The 25,564-nt window shown below is 42.8% G+C and overlaps 1 protein-coding gene across 3 annotated transcripts in view; it reads right to left on the bottom strand.

The window, feature by feature from the left end:
• Positions 1-7,411: 7,411 nt before the first annotated feature.
• The window catches only part of E23 (ABC transporter G family member E23), a 262,382-nt gene continuing 244,229 nt past the window's right edge, over positions 7,412-25,564 (bottom strand). For all 3 annotated transcript variants that reach the window (XM_076304081.1, XM_076304083.1, XM_076304082.1), the window contains exons 10-13: positions 22,268-22,475; positions 13,971-14,185; positions 12,016-12,224; positions 7,412-9,821 (exon numbers count right to left, since the gene is read on the bottom strand). In XM_076304081.1, the coding sequence (XP_076160196.1) occupies positions 9,626-9,821; positions 12,016-12,224; positions 13,971-14,185; positions 22,268-22,475 (828 nt within the window). In that variant the 3' untranslated portion in view covers positions 7,412-9,625. The remainder of the gene's footprint in view (positions 9,822-12,015; positions 12,225-13,970; positions 14,186-22,267; positions 22,476-25,564) is intronic.

The raw sequence follows: 25,564 nt of genomic DNA, 5'->3' as shown, positions 1-25,564 counted from the left end.
TTTTCACTCTACCAAAATGTAATACGTCCAGACATCAAAATTTCGAAGTCGGTACGAAATTCTCGGATATGTTGCAACGTGTTCCCCTTCCCTTCTTTCGCATCTAAAGAGCAACTATTATTTTCATTTCAGTTCAGAACGATGGACTTCGTACCATTTCGAATCCCAAAAACATTCGAGTAAGGTTGGCTTAGGTTTCGGTTATATTCGTGTACTCCAATAGTATTTGAGTAATCGAATATTCGAACAATCGGGTATTCGAATAGTATTCGAACAATCGGGTATTCGAATAGTATTCGAGTAGTCGAATATTCGAACAATCGGATATTCGAATAGTATTTGAGTACTCGAATATTCGAATAGTATTCGAGTACTCGAATATTCGAACAATCGAATATTCGAATAGTATTTGACTACTCGCATAGTCGAGCAATCGTGTATTCGAATAGTATTCGAATACGGTAAAAATTCGACGACTAATCCCAACGCTAGATTAGTAACATTTTCGAAGCACAAAAAATTAGCGAGTAAATTCGCTAACTAGTCGAAACGAAGAGTCACTTCGTTGAAATTTAACGCGCTACATTTTGAGGCAGAAACTCCAATCGAGGTCAGATCGAACCTCGATATCAGAGTGTCGAAGGCCCGGTATGATTTCGGAAAGAAAACAATCGGTCCGCTTTTGTTCTAGATTCCTGATGATTCCACTCGCTCAGTCTCTCCGCGAATACTTCGAGCTCACTTTTACTCCGTCTCTCTCGCTTCTTGCGTCTCGCTCTCGTTCTCTTTAAATCTATCCCCCCTCCCCCGTGTCTCTCCCACCACTACGCGTCGCTCCCCTTTCTTCAACCTGTAAATATACGCCTACGTGTGTGTCGAGTGTGTCCGTGTGTATGTGTGTTACGCGCACGCGCACGTGCGCGCGCGAGTGTACGCATTCGCATCCGTTGAATTCGACTTGGCACAAACAACAGAGTCTTTGTAAAAAAGGCACTATTTTTGTAAAGCGAAACAGTCACGTGTTATTACGTCTTGTCACCCTAATTTTCCCTCCCGTCGCCCCTTTTTCCTTTTTTTTTCTCTTCTTCTGTTTTTTTTGTTTCTTCTCTTCTATTCCGAGACGCGTAAGGAGAAAAGTCGGTTCAGCGAACCGAGGCCTCCCCTTTCCGAATCTTCCAGCGGTTGAGCTAATCGAGCTCTTCGCGCCTGTCATCCGGCGAGATGATCGCGTGTTATTACGTCTCATCATCCAATTTTTGTTCCTCGGTTTCCTTCGCGAAACGCGCCGAAGGAGACGTCAGTTCAGTGAACCGAGGACCACTGACCTTCCAAAGACCAAAGAGCTCGACTTTTTTTCCTTAACCAATCACCAGAGTGACTTCGACCGATCGAGATTCGCTGTACGCACCTGTCATTCGGCGAAACAATCACGTGACATTACGTTTTATCGTTACAGCTAAGAATCAAAGACCAAGTTGACTCCTCGTAAATTCCAAAATCACTTGAACCGATCCATCGGGAACTACCGCCACGCGAGACCACTTTCGAAGTCTGCCTGCGCTTTTTGCAATAAAATACGACGACACTGACGTTGTCTGCACACGTTGACTCGATCGAACGACGCCATCGAGCGATCATCTACGATGGCCCGCGTTTCGCGAGTTCTCGCGACGTTTTCTCTCGCGTACTTAGCTAAACAGCGTTCAACAACAGGGAGCTCGTTATCGTCGAAGCTTGACGCGAAATTAACACAGTTGAACTCTCTCCGGATGATACTTTCCACGTTTTTCTAGCTCCGACTTACTTCGCGAGCGCAATCGATCGACCAACGAGAGTCAACGAGCTCGAGAGACACAGGTCCAGCTTTGACCGATGAAAAGAGGATCTCTGATCTTGGATTCATCGAAGTAGCTTCTGGTCGATGTCAGTCAGGAATTTTGAACCGGTATCGTGAACTTTGGTCCGTGGATCCGAGTTATGGGAATTCTGAGATCGAGACTTGGTCCTTGGGTCTTTGATAGATCGATGATTCTTGGTCCACTGAACTAGCTTCTCCTTTGGTGGGTCTCATAGGAGAAATTTAAGGACAATTGGGGGTTACGATGGAATGTCACGTGATAGCTTTGGTAGATAATAGATGTGAATAACGATATCGGTGGAAGTTGTGAAAATTTGGTTCTTCGTTGATCGACTGTGGCTGCTTTTGGGAATTCGAAGCTCGAAATTTGGTCTTTGGTCTTCGATGGCTCGATGATACTCGGTCCACTGAACCAGCTTCTCCTTTTATAAGTTTCGAGAGAGAGACTATGGAACAATTGGGTGATATTGATAACGAGACGATCGAAGAATACATAGCTCGATCAGCTGACATTACTTTGGAAGTTCGAACGAGAGAACATGGCCTCCAAATTTTGGAAAATCAATGTTTCCTCAGAGCAGTAGTTCTCATTGGTCGTGATCGTTCCTTGGTCTCTCCCTTGAAAACCACCAGAGAAGCTAGTTCGTTGAGTCCAGAACGTTCCGTGTCCTCTTTCGATCAGCCAGACCTGTATCTCGCGTCAGTTGGCTCTACGTTGGTCTATCGACTCGCGAATAAGTAAACCGGGGCTAGAAAAACGTGAACAATATCGTCAGGAGAGAGTTCGACCGTCTTGATATACACACGAAGCACTATCGATAACGAGCTCTCCGCTGTCATCGTAACCGGACGATGTTGTTCACAGAGGCCGCAGTTCGTGGAGCTTTCGTAGAACGTGTACAAAATACATCACTGTTGTCGTGTTTCGATGCAAGAAAAAAAAAAAAAAAAGCGCGCGCAGATGCACCGTATCACGTTCCGTATTCCGTATGCAAATGGTGGTCGTCCATCAAGAATCGTCTGTCCCCTGTTTCACCTCGTGGATCGTAAGCGGACAAGTCGGGAATGTGAGTGCAGCACAAGTTCTTGAATTTTTCTCAGACACATTTTCTACGTTTCAGTTTCAGCTATTTATTTACAAATTTAATACTCGAGGAAATCTCGTGCCCCTTGCACCTTGGTTTTTTTTTTTTCTTGATTTCGTTATTTTTTTTTTGTTTTTTTTTTTTTCGTTTTTCTTTTTTCTCCATTTCGTAAGCCACGTAACCGTGAACTTCCTCGTCGAGAGATTATCCAGCTTGATAGCGCGGTTACGATCGCGTTGAAAATTCGGCGCTCGATTCACATCGAGTACGGAATCCTCCCCTCGCGAGGAAGGGGAGTGAGGGGGTGTGGGGGCGTGAAGTGGTGATTTGTAAAACGGTATACAAATGTCGGAACGCTGTGTACAGTGTATACAATACGAGTATCAAAATTTTGAAAAGACACCTACGCGATTCGAGATCGATCCGGGTCGACTGACGTGTCTCTTTCTTTCTCTCTCTCTCTCTCTCTCGTACGTCGTTTCTCGTTCGCCTCTCCCCCACCGGTGAACTGGGGGAGAAGCATCGAAGTCGAAAGAAAAATCAGAAGCGGGATAAAAGAAAAAATATAGAAACGGTGTCTCTCGATCCGGTCAGCTTCGAGCCGAGGATCGTGTGGTAATAGAATTGCTGTGCTCGTCGCGCGAAAGAGTCTGGTTCTGTATCGGTGACGAGCGGAGAAAGCGATGGTCGTTCGCGTAGTCGTACGGTCCATCGATCGAAGGACAGAGATGAGAGGAAAAACGTTCTTCTTGGAAGAGATTCTCCCGGAGAGTCTCGAGCTCGAGGAGAAAATCTCCGCTCCGTTTTCAGTGTTGTACAAATGGTAGAAAAAACGTGGATAAAACCGTTTCAACGTCGGGAAAAGTGTTTCTCGGCTCAGATCTCTCCGAAGCGGGACGCGCGAGTTTCCTTCGTTCGGTTATAGGCTGTTGGATCTGTAGTTTCACCGTGAAACCAGTCATCGGGCACGGTATCTCTCCTGATCATCGAGAGGATATCGTCGATCGATTCGCACGGTAATTATTTCGGCGTACCAATACCACCGATCGTCTCCCTGAACCTCGAAGACGATATCATTTTCCTTTCTTTGCGAAACGTGGCGACGCTCGACACTCGTGGTTATCCGGAGGATATCACCAATTAGATAATTACATCGAAGTGCGTCCAAACGCGTCCAACCGTCCCGAGAAAGCCAGAGATATCGTTTCTGTTTCCTCGCGAAAGCCGTTGTTCGATACCCGCGGTTATCCGGAGGATATCACCGATCGGGATGCACGATCATTGTATCGGAGTACGTTCGAATATCTCGCACATCTCGAGCGAACTGGAGACGTCACCATTTTCGTTTCACCGCGAAACTATCCAGTTGTCCACTCTCCAATATTTCTGGTTATCCGGAGGACATCACCGATCGGGGTGGCCGATAATTGTGTCGGAGTACCGGTTTGAATATCTACACCTATCTCGAGATAGCTAGAGACGTCACCGTTTTTCTTTCACCGCGAATGTATCCAGTCATCGACTGTCCAACATCTCTCGGGTTATCCGGAGGATATCCTACCAATTAGAGTGCACGTTGTTTCAGAGTACACACTGAGATATCACCGACTGTCTCCGAATTACTAAAGAGATCGACATCGCTCTGTTTGTTTCATCGCGAATCGGGCGATGTTCGATAGACTCTGGTCGTAGTCAGAGGATGTCATCGAGAAAGATATCATCGGGTTCCACCGTTCGGATGTTTCTAGCCTCAGCCTACATCCGTTTCACCGCGAAAGAAGAAAACTCGTGACAATGGGAAAAATGGGACGCTTGGTGCAAATGGCGACGGTTAACGACTTTCAAACGCGGAATCCTCTCCCTCTTCTTTCTAATTGGTGTGCGCTACTCCTTTTTGCATCCTCTTGCATTCTCTCTCACTCTCTCTCTCTCTCTTTCGTACACTCACACTCACGCACTCTTCGATTTTCGCGCCGAATCTCGTTCTCCATCTATCTTCCTTCCATTCTCTCTTTCTCTATCTCTCTATCGCGTAAACATTCACGCACGCACACAATCGAAACGTTTAAGTAGAAAAAAGAAAGCGATACAAACGAATTAATCAGTTACAGACATTGACACAGCCAAATCTTTGTTTAAACATCTTTTCCCCCGTGTTGTTTGTCCCGATACGCGCGAGTGCGTGCACTCGTCCCCCTCCACGTGGACCTCGATTCTCTCTCCCCCTCCCATCCCCCTTATTAAATCCTACTATGGGAAGCAACTCGTTCTCCGGATAGAAAGAGGATAATTTCCAACGAGCGAGATTACGAAGACGATTCAACGTTCTCGTCTTTTGTTTCGCGATCAAATTTACACGAGTGAACGCGACGCGATCACTCTCGGCGTATTTTTCCAAGCGTTTTCCACCAACCGAAACACGTGCAACGTTTACCGAAATTTACTCGAGGATCACCAAATCGGAGACTTCGACGCTTCGAGACGATGTCGCGCGTAAGAGTTACCGGATCGTGGTTCGAGCTCGCCATTTTGTCACGCGACGACCGATCGATCCTCCATTTTCACAACACGCGATTCGATCTCCGGTAAATCTCGAAATTTCTACTCCCCGTTTCCTCCTTTTGAAGAACAATAATATTTATACGTTAAAATCTCGAAATTCTCCCCTCCGTCTTTATTAATTTCCACTAACCCGCCTCTCGATACAACGTTAACAACACATCGAACAATTGCAACGAGGGCACCGAACCGAGCATCGAAACGATTCCTTCGTATCGCGCTCGTCGTCCTCTTTTTACCCCTAATCGCTTACTCTAGCCTGTATCGTAATTCAATTCGTTCTCTAAACAACCCCCCTCCCCCTCCCAAAAACCTTGCCTACGTTCTCTTCACCGAACACGGTTGAACACTTGGTGGATATTGCGTTGTGCGTGTACCGGACGAATCCCATCGCGCGTCCATTTTGAGAGCCAAAAGAATTCGTTCGATCCCTCGTCACTCGTCTTTTAGTTTCGATACGTTTGTACGATCTGTGTCGCTATTTTTTTTTCCTGTTTCGAGGATACGGCGCAACGAACGATTCGTCTTCGAGGGATCTCGAGTCGCTCGAAACGAAAGTGTCATGGCTGCCAGACGCGCGACGGTTTTCCCGAATTTTCACTAAACGTCGAAGCGACTGATCCCAGAGATCGTGGACCGGTCCACGCGGATCCTCCTGAGTCGTCCGGTTCGTCGCACAATGTATCGTAACGTTGCCCGTCGGCCGACTAAAAACACGCAGCGTTCCATTCGCGAGCGATCGCCTTCAGGCGAGTACGGCCCGCCTGGCGACCGCAACGGTCTAACTTCTATTTACTTCCTACTATAACGAACACTGGCTTTCCTGGTGTGACTGCTTGGGTGTGTTGCGCGCGTACACTGCCGCTTGGAAGCTGAAAGCTTTTTTTTTACAAGGAAAAGTTTCTAGTTTCTGCGATTCACGAACGATTGTTTACTCGTTCGGAATCGTTGTTACTAAGATAGTTTGTATAAGAGAGATACAAAGTAGTGTAAGTGAACGAGACAACCACCGTAAGCGAGACATTCGTTTCGAATCTTGTACAGTTGTATGTCAAGGTTCGATAGGTTGGAAAGATCCCGAGGTGGGGGAAGGCTCCGCCCCTACCCCCACCAGGCGCCCGTGAACACGCCCATCGGGGGCTCGACGGTGTGTTTTCGCGATCTTTTTCCAATTTAGATGCTTCGTCCCCGCTGGTGAACCAACAGGCTCGGACCACGCCCCACGAGGACCTTTTCCAAGTTGTCGAACTATACTTTCTTGGGTTTCGGAGTTATCGAACCTTTAGGTGTTGGTGGAATTTTGAAGGTAATCGTGGCAAACTTTTTTCGTACAATTTCTCACAGGTTCTTGCTCGTATTACGTGTACACGCACTCCGTGAACGAACACTTACGAGCGACAGTGTACACGCGTGTGTGCGTGCGTGTGTGTGTCTCTTTGTGTGTGTAGATGTGATTCAGGAGAGGAAAGGTTATTTACCTCGATGCAACGAGGTGTCGGTGATGAATCGTTTGGAAATGTCGATCACACGGTTCCGCGTGTATATACGTGTGTGTATGTGTATGTGTTTATGTGTATCTTATCGTTTCCCTGTCGATGCATGTACAAGAATGAAAAAGAGAAAAGAAAAACGTCGCGTGCTTCCTCGTTCAGTCCGTAGATTCACATGTACATGCGATAGTGATAATAATAAAAAAGAAATAATAATAATATTAATAATAATAATAATAATAATAATAATAATAATAAAAATAATAATGATAGTAATAATTATTATAGTTATATATATATAGTATTTGTATATATATATAATTTATAATTATATATATATGTATATATATGTATATAATTTCTATGTACACAAGGTAGCCAACGAATTATTACACCACTCGTTAATGGTTTCGTTTGGATCCCCCATTCGTAACGTATCGAGCTCCTAGAAAACATCACATAGATACGTCCGAGACCAACAAGTTCTAAAAATTCGACGCAGATTCACGAAAAAAAAAAAAAATAAAAAAAAATAAAACGAAGCCGACGCGCAACTACCGTGCCTCGAGCCTCCGATAATGCATCTGGTCGCGCGTGCGACGCGTAAAAACGATTTAACTATAACTTCCCCCGCCATTTCTCGCAATTAATTCACCCATCCGGTACCTCTCTCACTACGATAACGCTCGATATCTCGCTCGTTCGCAACGGATCTCGCTCCGTTCTCGTTTCCTCGCTCGCGAATTACACTACGGTCGATCGATTATCCTGTGCCCTCTCTTTCTCTCTCTCTCTCTCTCTCTCTCTCTCTCTCTTCTCGCGCTCGTAAAGAATTGGCAGCCTATTAAGAAAGGAGAAAAGAAACGAAAAAAAAAAGGAAAAAAAAAGAAAGAAAGAAAGAAAGAAAACGTTCGTCTCGCCTCGTCCCTCAGTTTACAGCGTCGCTAATAAAAAGTACTAAGTGTAACGGTAGCAATGAATAGTAGCAGTTCACCTTACCAGCTAGGGCGAATATTTTGTAAAATCGTAGCAATTGCTCTGCGGTAATAAAAAGTAAAAAGAAACGCGTGGATAGTCGCTTAAACGGTAAAGGCTCGTTTCCAACCCTTAACGTGTCCTCTAAGTCTAGTTGATTCCGTCGACGTGTGTACGTGTACGTTTGTGTATGTATGCATGTATGTATGTATGTTTGACCGTGTGTACGCGTTACGCGCGCATACGTGTCTCCTCGTTTCTCAATCACCCGGTTTCACGGGCTTAAGAAATGATTCGTCGTATCGGTACGCGCGTGTATGTGTATGTATGTACAAACGTGGTTGTATTACTTCTTTTTCTTTGTTTTCAGTCGGTTTCGCGGCGCCCCGACGCCGCATCGATTTTCCCAAAAAACTCTCCCGCGCGCTACTCACCCTCTCCCTTACATTTTCTCCCGTTCGTTCTCGCTTTCCCTCTCTCTCTCTAACACGCACGCGCGCATACACGCGTATACAAACACACTCACTCCCAGTCAATCTCTCCCCTTTTCTTCGTGTTTTCGTTTCTACTATTTATACCCTTCTTGCCGCAAGAAATTTAAACAAAGGAGTGTTCAACAGTCGCGCGTTGCTCTCTCATTTACTCAGCCTCGCGGTCTCTTTCTCTCATCTGTTCACGCGCACGCTGTCTCACGGCTCTTTCTCTCGTTCCCGTTCGCTCGTTCCATTTGCTTCATTCCTCGTACCCCGTTAGCATGATATAAAGTCTCTACGTGTACGATCCCTACGCATAGTCTTTCGCCAAAGTCTCTCAGCGACGCGTTCGCGCGCATATTTCGGTCGCCGTGGCATCGGGAAGCGAGCGTCCTCCTGTCGCTCGTGTACTCGCGCGTCCTCTCCGCTCGGCTCGTCGCGACGAGAAGGTAGGTATATTACCTCGCGAGCCGGGGTTTTCTATTTTCACGTCGCTCGATCACCCTCCTCCCGGCTTTAACCCTTCGTTTCGTGAGATTACTGGTTCCCTGTTCTAGTTGAGGTATACTATTCTGCGAGATGCATGTACAATTAATAAAAATATTCGCTAATCGTTCGTTAATTAAAATAGTGCTGCCGGACGATCGAACGTATGGCTCTGGAAACAAAGATCGTCTGATTCTTCCATCGATCGCCCAGCGCGATCGGAGACCCATCGATTCTTGCGAACGATCGTTCGAACTCGTACGCATCGAGAACGACCATTCTTCGTTCCGGGTATCGCCATCACGATGGATCGTTCACGATCGGCTCCGATCGCACGGTTCGACCCCGAAAATCTCTCGTTTTGTCATCCGTTGTTAGCGGATAGTATCGATCGACGATTTCTTAGCTAGTATTTCTCCACGGTCTATGGATCCGATCTTTCCAGCGCCATTCTTCGATCCTCGCGGGTAGTCCCAAGCTGAACCCTATTCTCCTGGAAAAATAAATTTTCGCGCTCAGTTCTCGTTCTCAGTTCTGCGAGCTACGTTCCGTTTCGCGGCACCACGAAACGAAGGGTCAATGCTCGACGGCGTTCCCGTCAGCGCGGCGGCGGGCGGGGCCCGTCCGACGTCCGTCGATCCGTCGATCGGCGTCCGATCGCAGATGATGTGGCAACAGGTCCTGGCTCACGGCGGCGGCTCACTTTGGCACGCGATAGTAGCGCAGCACCAGGTAGCCAAGGGTGCGGAATACCACCAGGAACGCGAGGAGAACGGCCGTGTTCGCCCATAGCGGAAGACCGGAACCCCTGGCGCCACCTTGACTCTCCAGGATCGCGGATACCGGTATCGTGGTGGCGTTCCTGCACTCCGGGAACTTGCTTGGCTGCGAGCATCTGTCGTTGGAAAATAGGAGGTTAAATAATTGTCCAATGGAGTGATGAACGATATCGTTTGCGCGGGTGGAAGAAAGGGTACGGTTGAGATTTATAATTCTAGGTCTCGGTTACTTGCTAGGGCTTGGCTGACGGATGGAGGATATTACAGAGTCCAAGATCTCGAGCATCTTTCGCGAGGGATTAAGTTGCTGGACGAAGGACAGTGTTCGATCTTGTAGGCTTAGGTCTCTATTACTGGGGTTGGTAAACTTGGCGGATGATTGACAATGTTCAATCTTGTAGGCTTAGATCTTTATTTCTGGAGTTGGTAAATCTGATGGATGAAGGGCAATGTTCAAGCTTATACTTTTAGGTCTCTATTGTTAGGGTTTGATAGACCTAGCAAACGAAAGACAAGGTTGAGTCTTATAGTCTTAGGTCTCTATTGCTGGGGTTGGTAAACCTAACGGATGAAGGGCAATGTTCAATCTTATAGTCTTAGGTCTCTATTGTTAAAGTTTGATAGACCTAGTAAATGAAAGACAGTGTTGAGTCTTATACTCTTAGGTCTCTATTGTTAGGGTTTGTCTCCTAGTAAACGAAAGACAGTGTTGAGTCTTATAGTCTTACATCTCTGTTGCGTTTTGCTAGGCTCAGATCTGAATGCACACGACGGAAGAAAGGTACGGTTGAGTTTTATAATTTTAGATCTCGTTTACTTGCCAGGGCTTAGCTGACCTGACAAATGAAGGATATTACAGAGTCCAAAATCTCGAGTATGTTACGCGAGGGCTTAGTAAAGCTGGTGGACGAAGGACAGTGTTCAATCTTGTAGTCTTAGGTCTCTATTACTGGGGTTAGTAACCCTGACAAATAAAGGACAATGTTCAATCTTACAGTCTTAGGTATCTATTGCTGGGGTTAGTAAACCTGACAGATGAAGGGCAATGTTCAATCTTACAGCCTTAGGTCTCTATTGTTAAAATTTGATAGACCTAGTAAACGAAAGACAATGTCGAGTCTCATAGTCTTAGGTCTCTGTTGCGTCTTGCTAGGCCCAGATCTTCGGGGGAGCACCTGATGTTATGATGTCTTCGGTCCCAGGTGCTCCCCCTGCATAGTGCGAGGATGGCCACCGTGGTGGGTTTTAGTGGGTAGGTCCCGCGCCCGATGGGTTTCCTTCCGGGCGCGGGGAATCCCACACTCCCCCCGCCCCTCCCCAGGCGGCGGGGGGGTCTTTCGAAGATTTCCCCCACGTTAATAAAAAAAAAAAAAAAAGGCCCAGATCTTAATATGACGGAGGTACAGAAAGTTTAGTAAAAGATAATCCCCATCGTAGTTTAAAACGACATCGAATCGTGGAGTTCTTGGAATTATTCGGTATCGATCGATAACCCAGTCTAGCCAGTAGTCTCGTAGAGCGAATGGTGTTGATAATATGAATCTGGTACATACGTTCGGTCGTTATTGAGAATCTCATTTCTGTCGTATACTCGAGGTATTTATTTTCGGTGATTTTACCTTCGTATCGTTCCCCCTACCTCATCCTTCTCCCCGACGTTGAACCGTCTCTTTCTTTTTCGCCTCTGGATTCGAGTGGTTAAACGGATCAGCCTCGGCTAACCCGATTAACGCGTCGTCGCGGATCATTGGTCGGGATCTCGCGCGAGACTCGGGAATTTCACGATCTCGAGTCGGACGGGTTGAAGCGGCTAGGAACGCGGGGGGGATTGAATAATGCACGAGGGCTGTCCCGGTTGAAGTTCATCCACTATTTAAACGCGGCGTTCCTCCGCTACAATTAGCGCCACTTGGAGGGCGTTCGCGAATTTCCGTCGCGGTTTTTATTCAATTAGCCCGATCGATTCGAAGGATCGTGCTTCAATCGGTAGGGTGAAACCCGTACGTGTTGCTCGACTGGTATAGGTTCAGTCTGGGCGGGGTGGGTTATGACGATTCGACAGCGGTGGAAACGTTCGGTGAATTATACGAGCGACTACGTCGAGGTTGTAATAATTAATCGAGGGAACTCTTTGGCGCTATATCGAGGTAAAGAATTATTCGAGGTGAAATTGAAGTATCAACGTTGGGGAGAGATGATACTAAACGGAGAATCTCTGGGAGATTTCTTTCGTTACGATTGCAATTGTTCTCGAAGAAGTGTGAAGGACACGCGCGAGCGGATCGATGTCGAGAGAGTTTATCTACTTACGTGATCGGCTCGCCGACGCCGAATTCCAGGATTTGCATGTTCTGATAGGCGTAGTGCACCATGCTCGCGTATCTGGCCCACGCGAGCCAAGGTGGAACCGCCGTCGCCAAATAGCCGCCGAGCAGCTGCGTCGCGAGCGTGTAAAGCGCGGACGCGGTTATGCTGACCTGAAGGTCCAAACAGCAGGCGCCGACGAAGAATCCCACGCTCTGAAATCAAACGGTGCGAGATTCTTAACACTCGGTGGAAAAACATTTCAAAGAGTTAAACTCTGAAAACGCACGGTACGTCGATCTCTAGCGATACGGTCGACAAGTGCACTGTGGATTGCGTGGACGCGTAGAATTTTTCTGTATTCGAGTATTCGAATCTTTGAGTCGCTCAAATATTCAGCGAGTATCGTTCGAATACCACTCGAGTAGAGGACTATTCGAATACTCGAGTATTCTAATAGCTGAGCACTCGAATGCTCGATTATTAGAATACTCGAGTAGTTTTCTATTGATATATTCGAGTATTCGAGTTCTCGGCTATTCAGATACTCGAGTAGTTTTCTATTCGAATACTCGAGTACTCGAGTGCTCGGCTATTCAGATACTCGAGTAGTTTTCTATTCGAATACTCGAGTATTCGAGTGCTCGGCTATTTGAATACTCGAGTAGTTTTCTATTCAAATACTCGAGTATTCGAGTGCTCGGCTATTTGAATACTCGAGTAGTTTTCTATTCGAATACTCGACTATTCGAGTGCTCGGCTATTCGAATACTCGAGTAGTTTTCAATTCAAATATTCGAGTATTCGAGTGTTCGACTATTCAAATACTCGAATACTCGAGAACTGGACTATTAGAATACTCGAGTAGTTTTCTATTCGAGTGCTGGACCATTTGAATGCTCGAGTAGTCTTTTATTCGAATACTCGAGTATCCGAGTATCTGTCTATTCGAATGCTCGACTATTCGAACATTTGGTGAGCACATCGACCGGACTATTCGAATAATTGTAGTAATTCGAATAGCGCGAACGCGCTACTTAACATTCGAACGGTGCTACTCAAGTGTTCGTAGCATTTGTAGGTCACGAAGTTGAAAATTTTCGTCGAATTTGTCAACGAGCTCGGTTCTAAACGCGACTGTACACGCTGGCGTGCATTGTGAAACACGAGAGTTACTCATTTCCGTCAATAGGTAGGTGGTTTTGAAAGTAAATCGCGACCGCCTTTCATGCTACAATGACTTAGTATTGACCGTAGGTGGACAGTGTCGAGGGCTGACAGGAGGGAGGAAGGGAGGCAGGAAGGGAGGGAGGATGAAAAAAAAAGGAAACCGCGAAATTCTTGCTGTTTATGTCTCGCGGTGGGGAAAAAAATTCGCGGCGATTGCGTCACAGCAACGCGACACACGTTGCTGGCGCGCGCGGCGATATCGAGCATCGGTGCCGCGTCAGCAACATGTACCGTGAATCCAACGGTTCTTGGCACTTCGTTCCAACTTTGTTCCATTAACCCTAAACGATTTTTCGGGGTTAGTTGGAAATTACTTTGTGCCGAATATCTCGACTGGTTCGAATTATACCAAACCAGAAAGTCGTAACGGATTTAAGGCGAACATTAAGGGCAACAAATGTTAAAAAGTCCAATTTTCTACCCATCACCGAACATCCAAACGAATTTCCGTAAACGGTGTTCGAACAGTACCAGGTTCTGTCGCACTCGTGAAACGTCATCGATTCTTGAAACTTGAAGTCGGCTACCGAGTACAGTTCGCGATTCAGACCGCAGAATTTGCGCGAAACTGTACAACCTCTACACGGAATCTTTACGACTTCCTTTTGCACACGGGATAATAAAACGAAGTACCTCCTTTACTCTGGGAAACGAAGCCGTGAGTAACAGTCGTGTAATGTCTTTGTTTCGGAAGCGTTTTATTTTTCACGAAGAAGGTGAATGGAACGTACCTGCGCGACGACGGTGTTGAGTAATAGGAACGCCAGCAGAGTGACGAAAACTGCCGGACTGTGGAAGCCCAACATCGGGTAACTAATGATATGGTAGACCGCGGGCAGTGTAATCGTAAGCGGCAGCTCGCCGACCATTTTCGCCAGGTAATAGGCCGAGAGCCGATACGATCCCGACAACCGCTCCTTGTTGATAACCTCGCGTTCTGGAGGAACTGAAAGAAACATTTCATTTGCGTTAGTCCAAATTACACACTCGAATCGAACGGTGTTATTTCTTGCACCGTTTCTTTTCATCGAATGACGTACAAATAACGTACGTATATACGGTACGAATAAGGAACGATTAAGGTACAAACGAGGTCAAACGTACACGTACCGAGAAATTGATTCTTTCCAACGATACCGATTCAATGAAACACTTCGATACCGATCTTCCCTGTTTTCTTTCACCGTGAATGTATCGGGTTGTTGGGAAAGTAATTTCGTTCTCCGAAATGGAGAATATATTAATTTATTAAAATATACGTTCTGAAAAAAATCGTGTTTCATTTTCACCGAAAAATACGACATTTCCGAACAATAAATCCTACAAAAGGTATCCCAACCCTGTCTGAGCATCCACCGGAAACGGATCGACCGTATCCACGGAATGGAATAATTTTACAAGGTCTTTCGAAGCTTCTCCCAAGATCCAATAGAAACAGGAAACAAAAATATAACGTAAGGTGATCCTCGGAGGGGTTTCGTTCCCGTGGGGATCCTTTGAAGCTTATTGGACGAAGGAAACAGGAAGACACTTGGACGTCTAAGCGCTACAGAACACATTTGTCGACGAATTCGGTCGAATTTCTTCGGAAAGTGGGAACAATGGGAGAACAATGTCGAAGACGCGCGAAATGAGGATGGAAAAAGGAGAAGGGGTTGGCGAACGAGTGGAGAATCGAAGACGATGCTAAAATCGGTTTTACAACTCGGCGGGAAGTTGGTGTTCTTTTCGAGCTCTCGCTTTTAGCGTCTCGCCGCGCCGTTTCGCTTTCTACGGGGATAAGTGACGACGATTGTAAAACGCCATACGGACGTCGGGGGAGCCACGGCTAGAACCGTGGCGGAGGACTCTATGGTTAAGTTATGCGGCTCCTAAAATAGTCGGAGAATAGCCGCGCGCCTATTAACTTTTCCGTTTTATCGTTTACTGCCCTTTGTTCACGGGGATTTGTCACCTTTATCCGGCCTGGGCCGAGTTATCTGTCGACGTGGCCCGCTCGCGCGCCGTGCCTGAATCTTTATTGCACTTTCTTCTCGGAGGACGCGTCAACGGAAATCGGACCCGGGTGATGGCTTCTGTTAATTTTCATCCCGATGAATTTCAAAGTAGCTCCCCGCGGCCATTTTCTTCTTTCGTGTCTACTCGTCTTTCGGTTTTCGACTTCGATGGAACTTTACGATTGCGGGGCTTTTTAATTAGCGAATAATGGTACCCGCAGCCGAGGAGGAAACTGTACTTCGTGGCTAGGACTTCTGAGAGAGCGTGTTACTCTATGAGTAGGATTTTACTCTCGATGAGTAGGATTGTTCTACTTAAGAAATATGTTAAATTTTCTCATTTGTAGAGTAACTTACTTTTCACTTTTGATAGTGTGTTATTCTATGAGTAGGATTTTACTGTAGTTCTACTCAAGACCTACGTTACCTTTTCTCATTTGTAGAGTAACTTACTTTTCACTTTTGATTGTGTGTTACTCTATGAGTAGGATTTTATTACAGTTCTACTTAAGACTAACGTTCCTCTTTCTCCTTGTAGAGTAACTTACTTTTCACTTTTGATAGTGTGTTACTCTACTATGAGTAGGATTTTCTTACAGTTCTACTCAAGACTAATCTTCCCCTTTCTCCTTGTAGAGTAACATACTTTTTACTTTTGATAGTGTGTTACTCTATGAGTAGGATTTTACTGTAGTTCTACTCAAAACGAACGTTCCCTTTTCTCATTTATAGAGTAACATACTTTTGTAACATACTACTCAAGACTAACCTTTTCCTTTCTCCTTGTAGAGTAACATACTTTTCACTTTTGATAGTGTGTTACTCTATGAGTAGGATTTTATTATAGTTCTACTCAAGACTAACGTTACCTTTTCTCATTTATAAAGTAACATACTTTTCACTTTTGATAGTGTGTTACTCTATTATGACTAGAATTTTATTACAGTTCAACTCAAGACCAACATTTCTCTTTAGGAGTAATTACGTTTTGGATTTCGAAAAAACTTCGCGATTACCCTTTTTTTAATTAGAAAAAGTATTATAGTTAGGGAGAAAACTATTCGCTGCGTTACTCTATTATGAGTAGGATTTTACTATAGTTCTACTCAAAACTAACATTGCCTTTTCTTCTTATAGAGTAACACACTCTTCACTTTTGATAGATTGTTACTCTATTATAAGTAGAATTTTACTACAATTCTACTCAAAATCAGCATTCCCTTTTCTCATTTATATAGTAACATACTCTTCACTTTTGATAGATTGTTACTCTATTACGAGGAGCAGAATTTTAACTTTTCATATCTCCTTGCATTTTGTACTTCGAATAAACTTCACGAAAAATGCTTTTATAGTTTATAAAAAATAGATAATCGTGATTCGTTATTGGTTACGAAATAATTTGCCTCGACTTTGTCAGAATAAATTTAACAACAATTTTATAGATTGCATTTCCTACTCTACTTTGTAGAATTAATCTCCGAAGAAACTTCCCGATCACACTTCTATAGAACAATTTCCAGCTCAAATATAATTAAAGAATACATACTCTAAACATTTAATCGTAAACAAATTAACCACACATTTTATTCTATTACGATGAATTTAAGTTTCCTCGAGGTCAATACTCCTCTAATCTCCGCTAACAGTTATTACCACTATTTTTTAAGTAGCTACACATTTTCCTTTCTATTACGCTTCTTCTTTTTTACGAAACTCTGCGATTGTATCGAAGTAGTTGAGAAACCAATTTGAACGACATTATCGCTAACAAGGGAACGAAATGCAGCTCTATTACGAGGGGACGGAAATTTAAGTTCTCACAAGGTCAGTACTCCCCTTCGCCCCTCTAGCATTTATTAGCACGCGAGTAAGTAATTTACTTCATCGTGAAAGATATTAATCGCGAGAGATGTAGGGACAAATAGAGATTGACGGATGATCTAGCTAGAAGGGGTTAACCTTGAAGACTGCCAATGATTTATTGTTCCTAAAACGAAACATTTACCGCTGGTTTCTAACCCTTACCAACGTTGTGCAACGAATGAGAATCGCCTGCAAATATCAAGGTCTTACTCACGCTAACTGAAACTGAGAGAGAATAATTTATACCAAAAGCAACTCTCGTAAAACCCTTCCACTCGACCATTATCAATGAATTTTCTCAGAATCTTTCACTATCGATATAGTGCAATGATTGAGCGTCACGTGCATTAAGATAGGTGTACGTATAAAATTTTATTCTAAAAGTATCTTAGTTGAAACTGAAAGAAAATAATTTGTACAAGTACAAAATAATAACCCACTCGACAATTTCGATTATCAATGAATTTTCTCAGAATATTTCACTATCAATATAATGCAACAATTAAGCGTCAGGTGCATTAAGATCTATTCTAAAAGTATTCTAGTTGAAACTGAAAGAAACTAATTCATACAAGTACGAAAGAATAACCCCTATACTTTCACCGAACAATTGCAATCATCAACAAACAATTTCCTCACAAAATTCCACTACCAATATATTCCAACTTACTCAGTTGAAATAATAATTCAGACAAATACGAAAGAACAATCCCCATAAAACCCTTCCACTCGACAATTTCGATTACCAATGAATTTTCTCAGAATCTTCCACCATCAATATAGTGCAACTATCGAAACTCACGTGCATTAAGATAGGTGCACGTATAAAGATCTTATTCTAAAAGTATCCTAATTGAAACTGAAAGAAAATAATTCACACAAGTACGAAATAATAACCCCTATATTTTCACCGAACAATTTCAATCATCAATAAACAATTTCCTCACAATATTCCACTATCAATATATTCCAACTTACTCAGCTGAAATAATAATTCGATCAAATACGAAAGAACGATCCCCATAAAACCCTTCCACTCGACAATTTCGATTACCAATGAATTTTCTCAGAATCTTCTACCATCAATATAGTGCAACTATCGAAACTCACGTGCATTAAGATAGGTGCACGTATAAAGATCTTATTCTAAAAGTATCCTAATTGAAACTGAAAGAAAATAATTCGTACAAGTACGAAAGATATATTTTCACTATATTTCCCTATATTTTCACCGAACAATTTTAATAATCGATGAACAATTTCCTCACAATTTTCCATTACCAATACATTCCAACATCGAGTTCTTACTCAGCTGAAATAATAATTCGAACAAATACGAAAAAACAATCCCTATAAAACCCTTCCACTCGACAATTTCGATTACCAATGAATTTTCTCAGAATCTTCCACCATCAATATAGTGCAACTATCGAAACTCACGTGCATTAAGATAGGTGCACGTATAAAGATCTTATTCTAAAAGTATCCTAATTGAAACTGAAAGAAAATAATTCACACAAGTACGAAATAATAACCCCTATATTTTCACCGAACAATTTCAATCATCAATAAACAATTTCCTCACAATATTCCACTATCAATATATTCCAACTTACTCAGCTGAAATAATAATTCGATCAAATACGAAAGAACAATCCCCATAAAACCCTTCCACTCGACAATTTCGATTACCAATGAATTTTCTCAGAATCTTCCACCATCAATATAGTGCAACTATCGAAACTCACGTGCATTAAGATAGGTGCACGTATAAAGATCTTATTCTAAAAGTATCCTAATTGAAACTGAAAGAAAATAATTCGTACAAGTACGAAAGATATATTTTCACTATATTTCCCTATATTTTCACCGAACAATTTTAATAATCGATGAACAATTTCCTCACAATTTTCCATTACCAATACATTCCAACATCGAGTTCTTACTCAGCTGAAATAATAATTCGAACAAATACGAAAAAACAATCCCTATAAAACCCTTCCACTCGACAATTTCGATTACCAATGAATTTTCTCAGAATCTTCCACCATCAATATAGTGCAACTATCGAAACTCACGTGCATTAAGATAGGTGCACGTATAAAGATCTTATTCTAAAAGTATCCTAATTGAAACTGAAAGAAAATAATTCACACAAGTACGAAATAATAACCCCTATATTTTCACCGAACAATTTCAATCATCAATAAACAATTTCCTCACAATATTCCACTATCAATATATTCCAACTTACTCAGCTGAAATAATAATTCGATCAAATACGAAAGAACAATCCCCATAAAACCCTTCCACTCGACAATTTCGATTACCAATGAATTTTCTCAGAATCTTCCACCATCAATATAGTGCAACTATCGAAACTCACGTGCATTAAGATAGGTGCACGTATAAAGATCTTATTCTAAAAGTATCCTAATTGAAACTGAAAGAAAATAATTCGTACAAGTACGAAAGATATATTTTCACTATATTTCCCTATATTTTCACCGAACAATTTTAATAATCGATGAACAATTTCCTCACAATTTTCCATTACCAATACATTCCAACATCGAGTTCTTACTCAGCTGAAATAATAATTCGAACAAATACGAAAAAACAATCCCTATAAAACCCTTCCACTCGACAATTTCGATTACCAATGAATTTTCTCAGAATCTTCCACCATCAATATAGTGCAACTATCGAAACTCACGTGCATTAAGATAGGTGCACGTATAAAGATCTTATTCTAAAAGTATTCTAATTGAAACTGAAAGAACATAATTCACACAAGTACGAAATAATAACCCCTATATTTTCACCGAACAATTTCAATCATCAATAAACAATTTCCTCACAATATTCCACTATCAATATATTCCAACTTACTCAGCTGAAATAATAATTCGATCAAATACGAAAGAACGATCCCCATAAAACCCATCCATCGGACAATTTCGATTATCGATGAATAATTCCCGCGTAATTGTACCACCATCCCCAATTTGCAATGAAAGATATCCATCGACGAAGGCCCGATCGACTCGATTCGTTCCGAAGAAAGGAAAAAGCGTGCGGGAAGAGTTTCTTCGCGAGCGAATCTCTAATTTGGCCGTGTACCTCCCCCCGTCATTTTACAGTCTGATTCCCCGTCTGAAATTCGTCACGCTCGTTTTGCACGGCGTCGTCGACAAAAGGGCCTCAATTACCGAGCCCGCGCTCAGTGGGTCACGACGCGACCTACATGACTAACATTCTTGATTGACCCGTTCTGTGGTCCTTTGCAAATCTTTGCAATAAAAAAAAACGGGCATCGCTGAATGGCTGATTGAGCACGCTGCGTCGTCGTGGCTCAATTAACCAATCTGCCTCTATCTGCGTCTGCGCGTTGCGCAATCTCGCGGGCCAGCTACCTGAGAACTTTCCGTTCCGCGAGCGTTTTATCCACCGCGTGCGACGCTTTTTCCGCGTCGAGGGTTCGCGCGATCCTCCTCGGTGTCTCTTTGAGACGGTTCTTTTTTCTACAAAATGGAGAAAGAGCCTTACGAGCCGAAGGAGACGCGTGAAAAAAAAGAAATGTTTAATCATTCGTTTCGGAGCGCAGAGATCAGCTTTTACCTTTGGAGCGATTGACGGTGTTTGGGGAACGATCGAGAAACAAATTTACCAAATTTTAATATATTTCCTCGGTTAATTGTAGTTCGCGCGATCCTCCTCGGTGTCTCGTCGAGACGGTTCTTTTTTCTACAAAATGGAGAAAGAGCCTTACGAGCCGAAGGAGACGCGTGAAAAAAAAAAATGTTTAATCATTCGTTTCGGAGCGCAGAGATCAGCTTTTACCTTTGGAGCGATTGACGGTGTTTGGGGAACGATCGAGAAACAAATTTACCAAATTTTAATATATTTCCTCGGTTAATTGTAGTTCGCGCGATCCTCCTCGGTGTCTCGTCGAGACGGTTCTTTTTTCTACAAAATGGAGAAAGAGCCTTACGAGCCGAAGGAGACGCGTGAAAAAAAAAAAATGTTTAATCATTCGTTTCGGAGCGCAGAGATCAGCTTTTACCTTTGGAGCGATTGACGGTGTTTGAGGAACGATCGAGAATTAAATTTACCAAATTTTAATATATTTCCTCGGTTAATTGTAGTTCGCGCGATCCTCCTCGGTGTCTCGTCGAGACGGTTCTTTTTTATACAAAATGGAGAAAGAGCCTTGCGAGCCAAAGGAGACGCGTGAAAAAAAAGAAATGTTTAATCATTCGTTTCGGAGCGCAGAGATCAGCTTTTACCTTTGGAGCGATTGACGGTGTTTGAGGAACGATCGAGAAACAAATTTACCAAATTTTAATATATTTCCTCGGTTAATTGTAGTTCGCGCGATCCTCCTCGGTGTCTCGTCGAGACGGTTCTTTTTTCTACAAAATGGAGAACGAGCCTTACGAGCCGAAGGAGACGCGTGAAAAAAAAAAATGTTTAATCATTCGTTTCGGAGCGCAGAGATCAGCTTTTACCTTTGGAGCGATTGACGGTGTTTGAGGAACGATCGAGAAACAAATTTACCAAATTTTAATATCTTTCCTTGGTTAATTGTAGTTCGCGCGATCCTCCTCGGTGTCTCGTCGAGACGGTTTTTTTTTATACAAAATGGAGAAAGAGCCTTACGAGCCGAAGGAGACGCGTGAAAAAAAAGAAATGTTTAATCATTCGTTTCGGAGCGCAGAGATCAGCTTTTACCTTTGGAGCGATTGACGGTGTTTGGGGAACGATCGAGAAACAAATTTACCAAATTTTAATATCTTTCCTCGGTTAATTGTAGTGTATTTTATTTGTGATTTATCGAGCAATATTAAGAGCAGAGTAAACGTTTGCAGTAAATGTATTCGAGAGTTCTAAGGTGAATAAAGGAACTGTTTTATTCTTTGGTGAGTAAGAATTAGTTTTTTATCGTAGCGAATTTTTAGAAGGAGTTACACATTGGAATAACGTGCGAATGAATTCTTCGCGATGTATTGCGCGGAGAAAGAAATAATAGTATCACGAGTAAGTAGAATGTGAACGTCTGACCATAATGTTCGATTTAATCGGTTCACACGATTTCTTTCGATTTTGATATTTCTTATTCAGTGCAATCGATTGGTAAACGCTTCGAGAAAGGGTAGACTCACAACTGGAGAGTGCACCAAAGTGCGCGAACAGCATCCAATACGTGGTGCTGAAGAACATCCAGCCCTGGATGTCGTGCAGTGCAGCTTCGGTTCTGGGAAGCCTTAGCCACAGCAGTCCGGCGAGCAAACCGAGGGCTATCGTTTGCAGCCAATTCAGACGTGACAGCATCCGTGGCCGTGCCTCTTGAAAGTTTCTTTCTGATAATACCTGGAATCAAACAACGATATCGTTTGTATAAACTTGTCGTGGAATTATCAAAGCGTTATTTCGCTGTACCGTCCAGTCAAGGTCTTTGCAGTGGGGCAAAAAGTCGTTTAATTGTGACACATATTTTTATCTTTGCAGTACAAAAGAAGCTAAAAGGATACAGAAATATCAAGTGGAATATTGTGGAAAAAATTTACGTAGGTAAGTAGTCGCTTAACTTTCGTTTAACGTTGAAGGAGTTATCACAAAGATGAACTATTTGGATTGAATTCAATTTTCTTGAGTTGAATATTAAAGAAGTTATCACAAAGATGAATTCTCTGCATTGAATTTAATTTTTGTCGAATTCAATATTAAAGAAGTTATCACAAAGATGAATTCTTCGCATTGAATTCAATTTTCTCGAGTTCAATTTTAAAGTTATCACAAAGATGAACTCTTTGCATTGAATTCAATTTTCTCAAGTTCATTGTTAAAGAAGTTATCACAAAGATGAACTATTTGGATTGAATTCAGTTTTCTAGAGTCGAATATTAAAGAAGTTATCACAAAGCTAATTTCTTTGCAGTGAATTCAACTTTCTCGAGTTGAATATTAAAGAAGTTATCACAAAGCTAATTTCTTTGCATAGAATTCAACTTTCTCGAGTTCAATATTAAAGAAGTTATCACAAAGATGAATTCTTTGCATTGAATTCAATTTTCTCGAGTTCAATATTAATGAAGTTATCACAAAGATGAATTCTTTGCATTGAATTCAATTTTCTCGAGTTCAATATTAATGAAGTTATCACAAAGATGAACTCTTTGCATTGAATTCAACTTTCTCGAGTTCAATATTAAAGAAGTTATCACAAAGCTAATCTCTTTGCATTGAATTCAACTTTCTCGAGTTCAATATTAAAGAAATTATCACAAAAATAAACTCTTTGAATTGAATTCAATTTTCTCGAGTCCAACGTTAACAAAGTTATCACAAAGATGAACTCTCTCCACTAAATTCAATTTTCTCGAGTCCAACGTTAACAAACTTATCACAAAGACGAACCCTCCGGACTGAATGAAATTTTCGTAACTTAGTTATCGTAAAGATCGGTCCTCAGCATCGAAATAACGATGCAAGATAAAATTCCCCGTTTTTCCGTGTCAATTGAATCGTTAGAGGCCCGAGGGGTCGATCAGATCCGTCGAATGTAAGTCGAGCGAGATTCCTCGTTACTCGTTGATCGAATCGATCCGATTCGCGGAACTCACGGATCACGTTGGAACCGAACTCGAGGCGATGGGCTCACGTCGGCTAATTGCGCGTTCATAATGATAGAAATGTTGCCCCCCCCCCTACCCTCCCCCTCCCTTAATCAGGCGACAATGTCACGATTGCAAGGTTGCTCCGCTACACCTCTTTGGTGCAGTTCAATTATATCGGCGACCGTGAGGAAATAGAACGCAAAGTTGCACAATGCTGGTTCCGAAGGCCTCTTTAAATTACAACTATATACGCACGCCATTTAACCGTGAAGAACAGAGAGGAACTTGACATCGTTAATTGCTCAATTATCGCAACGGCACGGCCGGGTCGGTCCATCGATTCGCGATACATCGATCAGTCGTAAATTTCATTTGCAATAACTTTTGTTACCCGGTTCCCCCCTCGCCGTGAAACCAATTGCCAGCGAGGTATCGCGCGTTTTACGGTTGGCCCCTCCCACGAATCAATTTCCGATACCTAGACGCGGGTATCGTGCAATCGGTACCGGTCGTAACTTTTGCCTCGTAGAAGATAGAAAGAAACAAGTTACCGGGGGAAATTTTCACGATGCGATCCTTCATTATACCTTCTCGTGACCTTGCGTTTCTTTTGAACGCAACGACGTTCGAGAATTAAATTAAAAATTGTAATGGAATTAAAATTCCATTGCGTTTCTTCTCGAGTTACGAATGTACCGAGTACATTGAACATTTCAGATTCGAGACGTTCGTATCGTGGTTATCGCGATGTGTAACGAATACTACTGAAATGGTAAAAATCTGTGGATGTTCGCGATTCGCTCTGTGATGTTCACGGATCCATCAACGGACGGTCGCATGCTGCAGAAAGGGTGAAACACTCTCCGCGTCGATCGAGCTGAAACGCGGCTAGAAGAATGGTCGGTTCCGTCGGGTAAAAGTGATGCAAGTGGCGAGGTGCGTTTCTACAAAGAGCGGCATCATCACGAACGGGCATACCGGTCGCGGTAATTATCCGGATATGGCGAATCGTGTAAACGCGACCTAGTTCCCCTTTCAGCGCGGTCCTCTTTCGTGCCGCGTTGCGCGTGCACTTTTCATTCTTTGATTCGGGCGCCGTCTATATCGAAACTCTCGCGGCTAAATCGCGCGCTTCTTCGGGTGTCCGCGATCGCTCAAACTTTAGAACGAGTGAACGGTCAAAATTGTGGTAAAGGACGAGCGCGAGATTCGACGTAAGTGGACTTTTGTCTGTTCGAATACTTTAGGAATGTACGAATACTACGAATTGACATCGAATATTTGAGTATTTGTATGGCGTTCGAACATTCGAGTATTCGTATAGTTGAGTATATAGAATGTCATTGTTTGAACATCTGAGTATTCGGACTGTTGAGTATTCGAATGTTATTGGTCGAACATCTGAGTATTCGTACTGTTGAGTATTCGAATGTTATTGTTTGAACATCTGAGTATTCGTATAGTTGAGTATTCGAATGTCATTGTTTGAACATCCAAGTATTTGTATAGTTGAGTATATAGAATGTCATCGTTAAAACATCCGAGTATTCGTAGTGTTGATTATTCAAATAATATCGTTCGAACATCCGAGTATTCGTACTGTTGAGTATTGGAATGTCATTGTTTGAACATGCAAGTATTCGTATAGTTGAGTATATAGAATGTCATCGTTCAAACATCCGAGAATTCGTAGTGTTGAGTATTCAAATGTTATCGTTCGAACATCTGAGTATTTGTACTGTTGAGTATTCAAATGTTATCCTTCCAATATCCGATTATTCGTGTAATTGAATATTTGAGTAACATAGTTCGAATATTCAAGTATTCGCGTGGTTGAGTATT

This window comes from Ptiloglossa arizonensis, chromosome 2 (assembly GCF_051014685.1).
Source record: "Ptiloglossa arizonensis isolate GNS036 chromosome 2, iyPtiAriz1_principal, whole genome shotgun sequence".
Lineage (NCBI taxonomy): Eukaryota > Metazoa > Arthropoda > Insecta > Hymenoptera > Colletidae > Ptiloglossa > Ptiloglossa arizonensis.
This window is presented reverse-complemented; position numbering and strand designations above follow the sequence as displayed.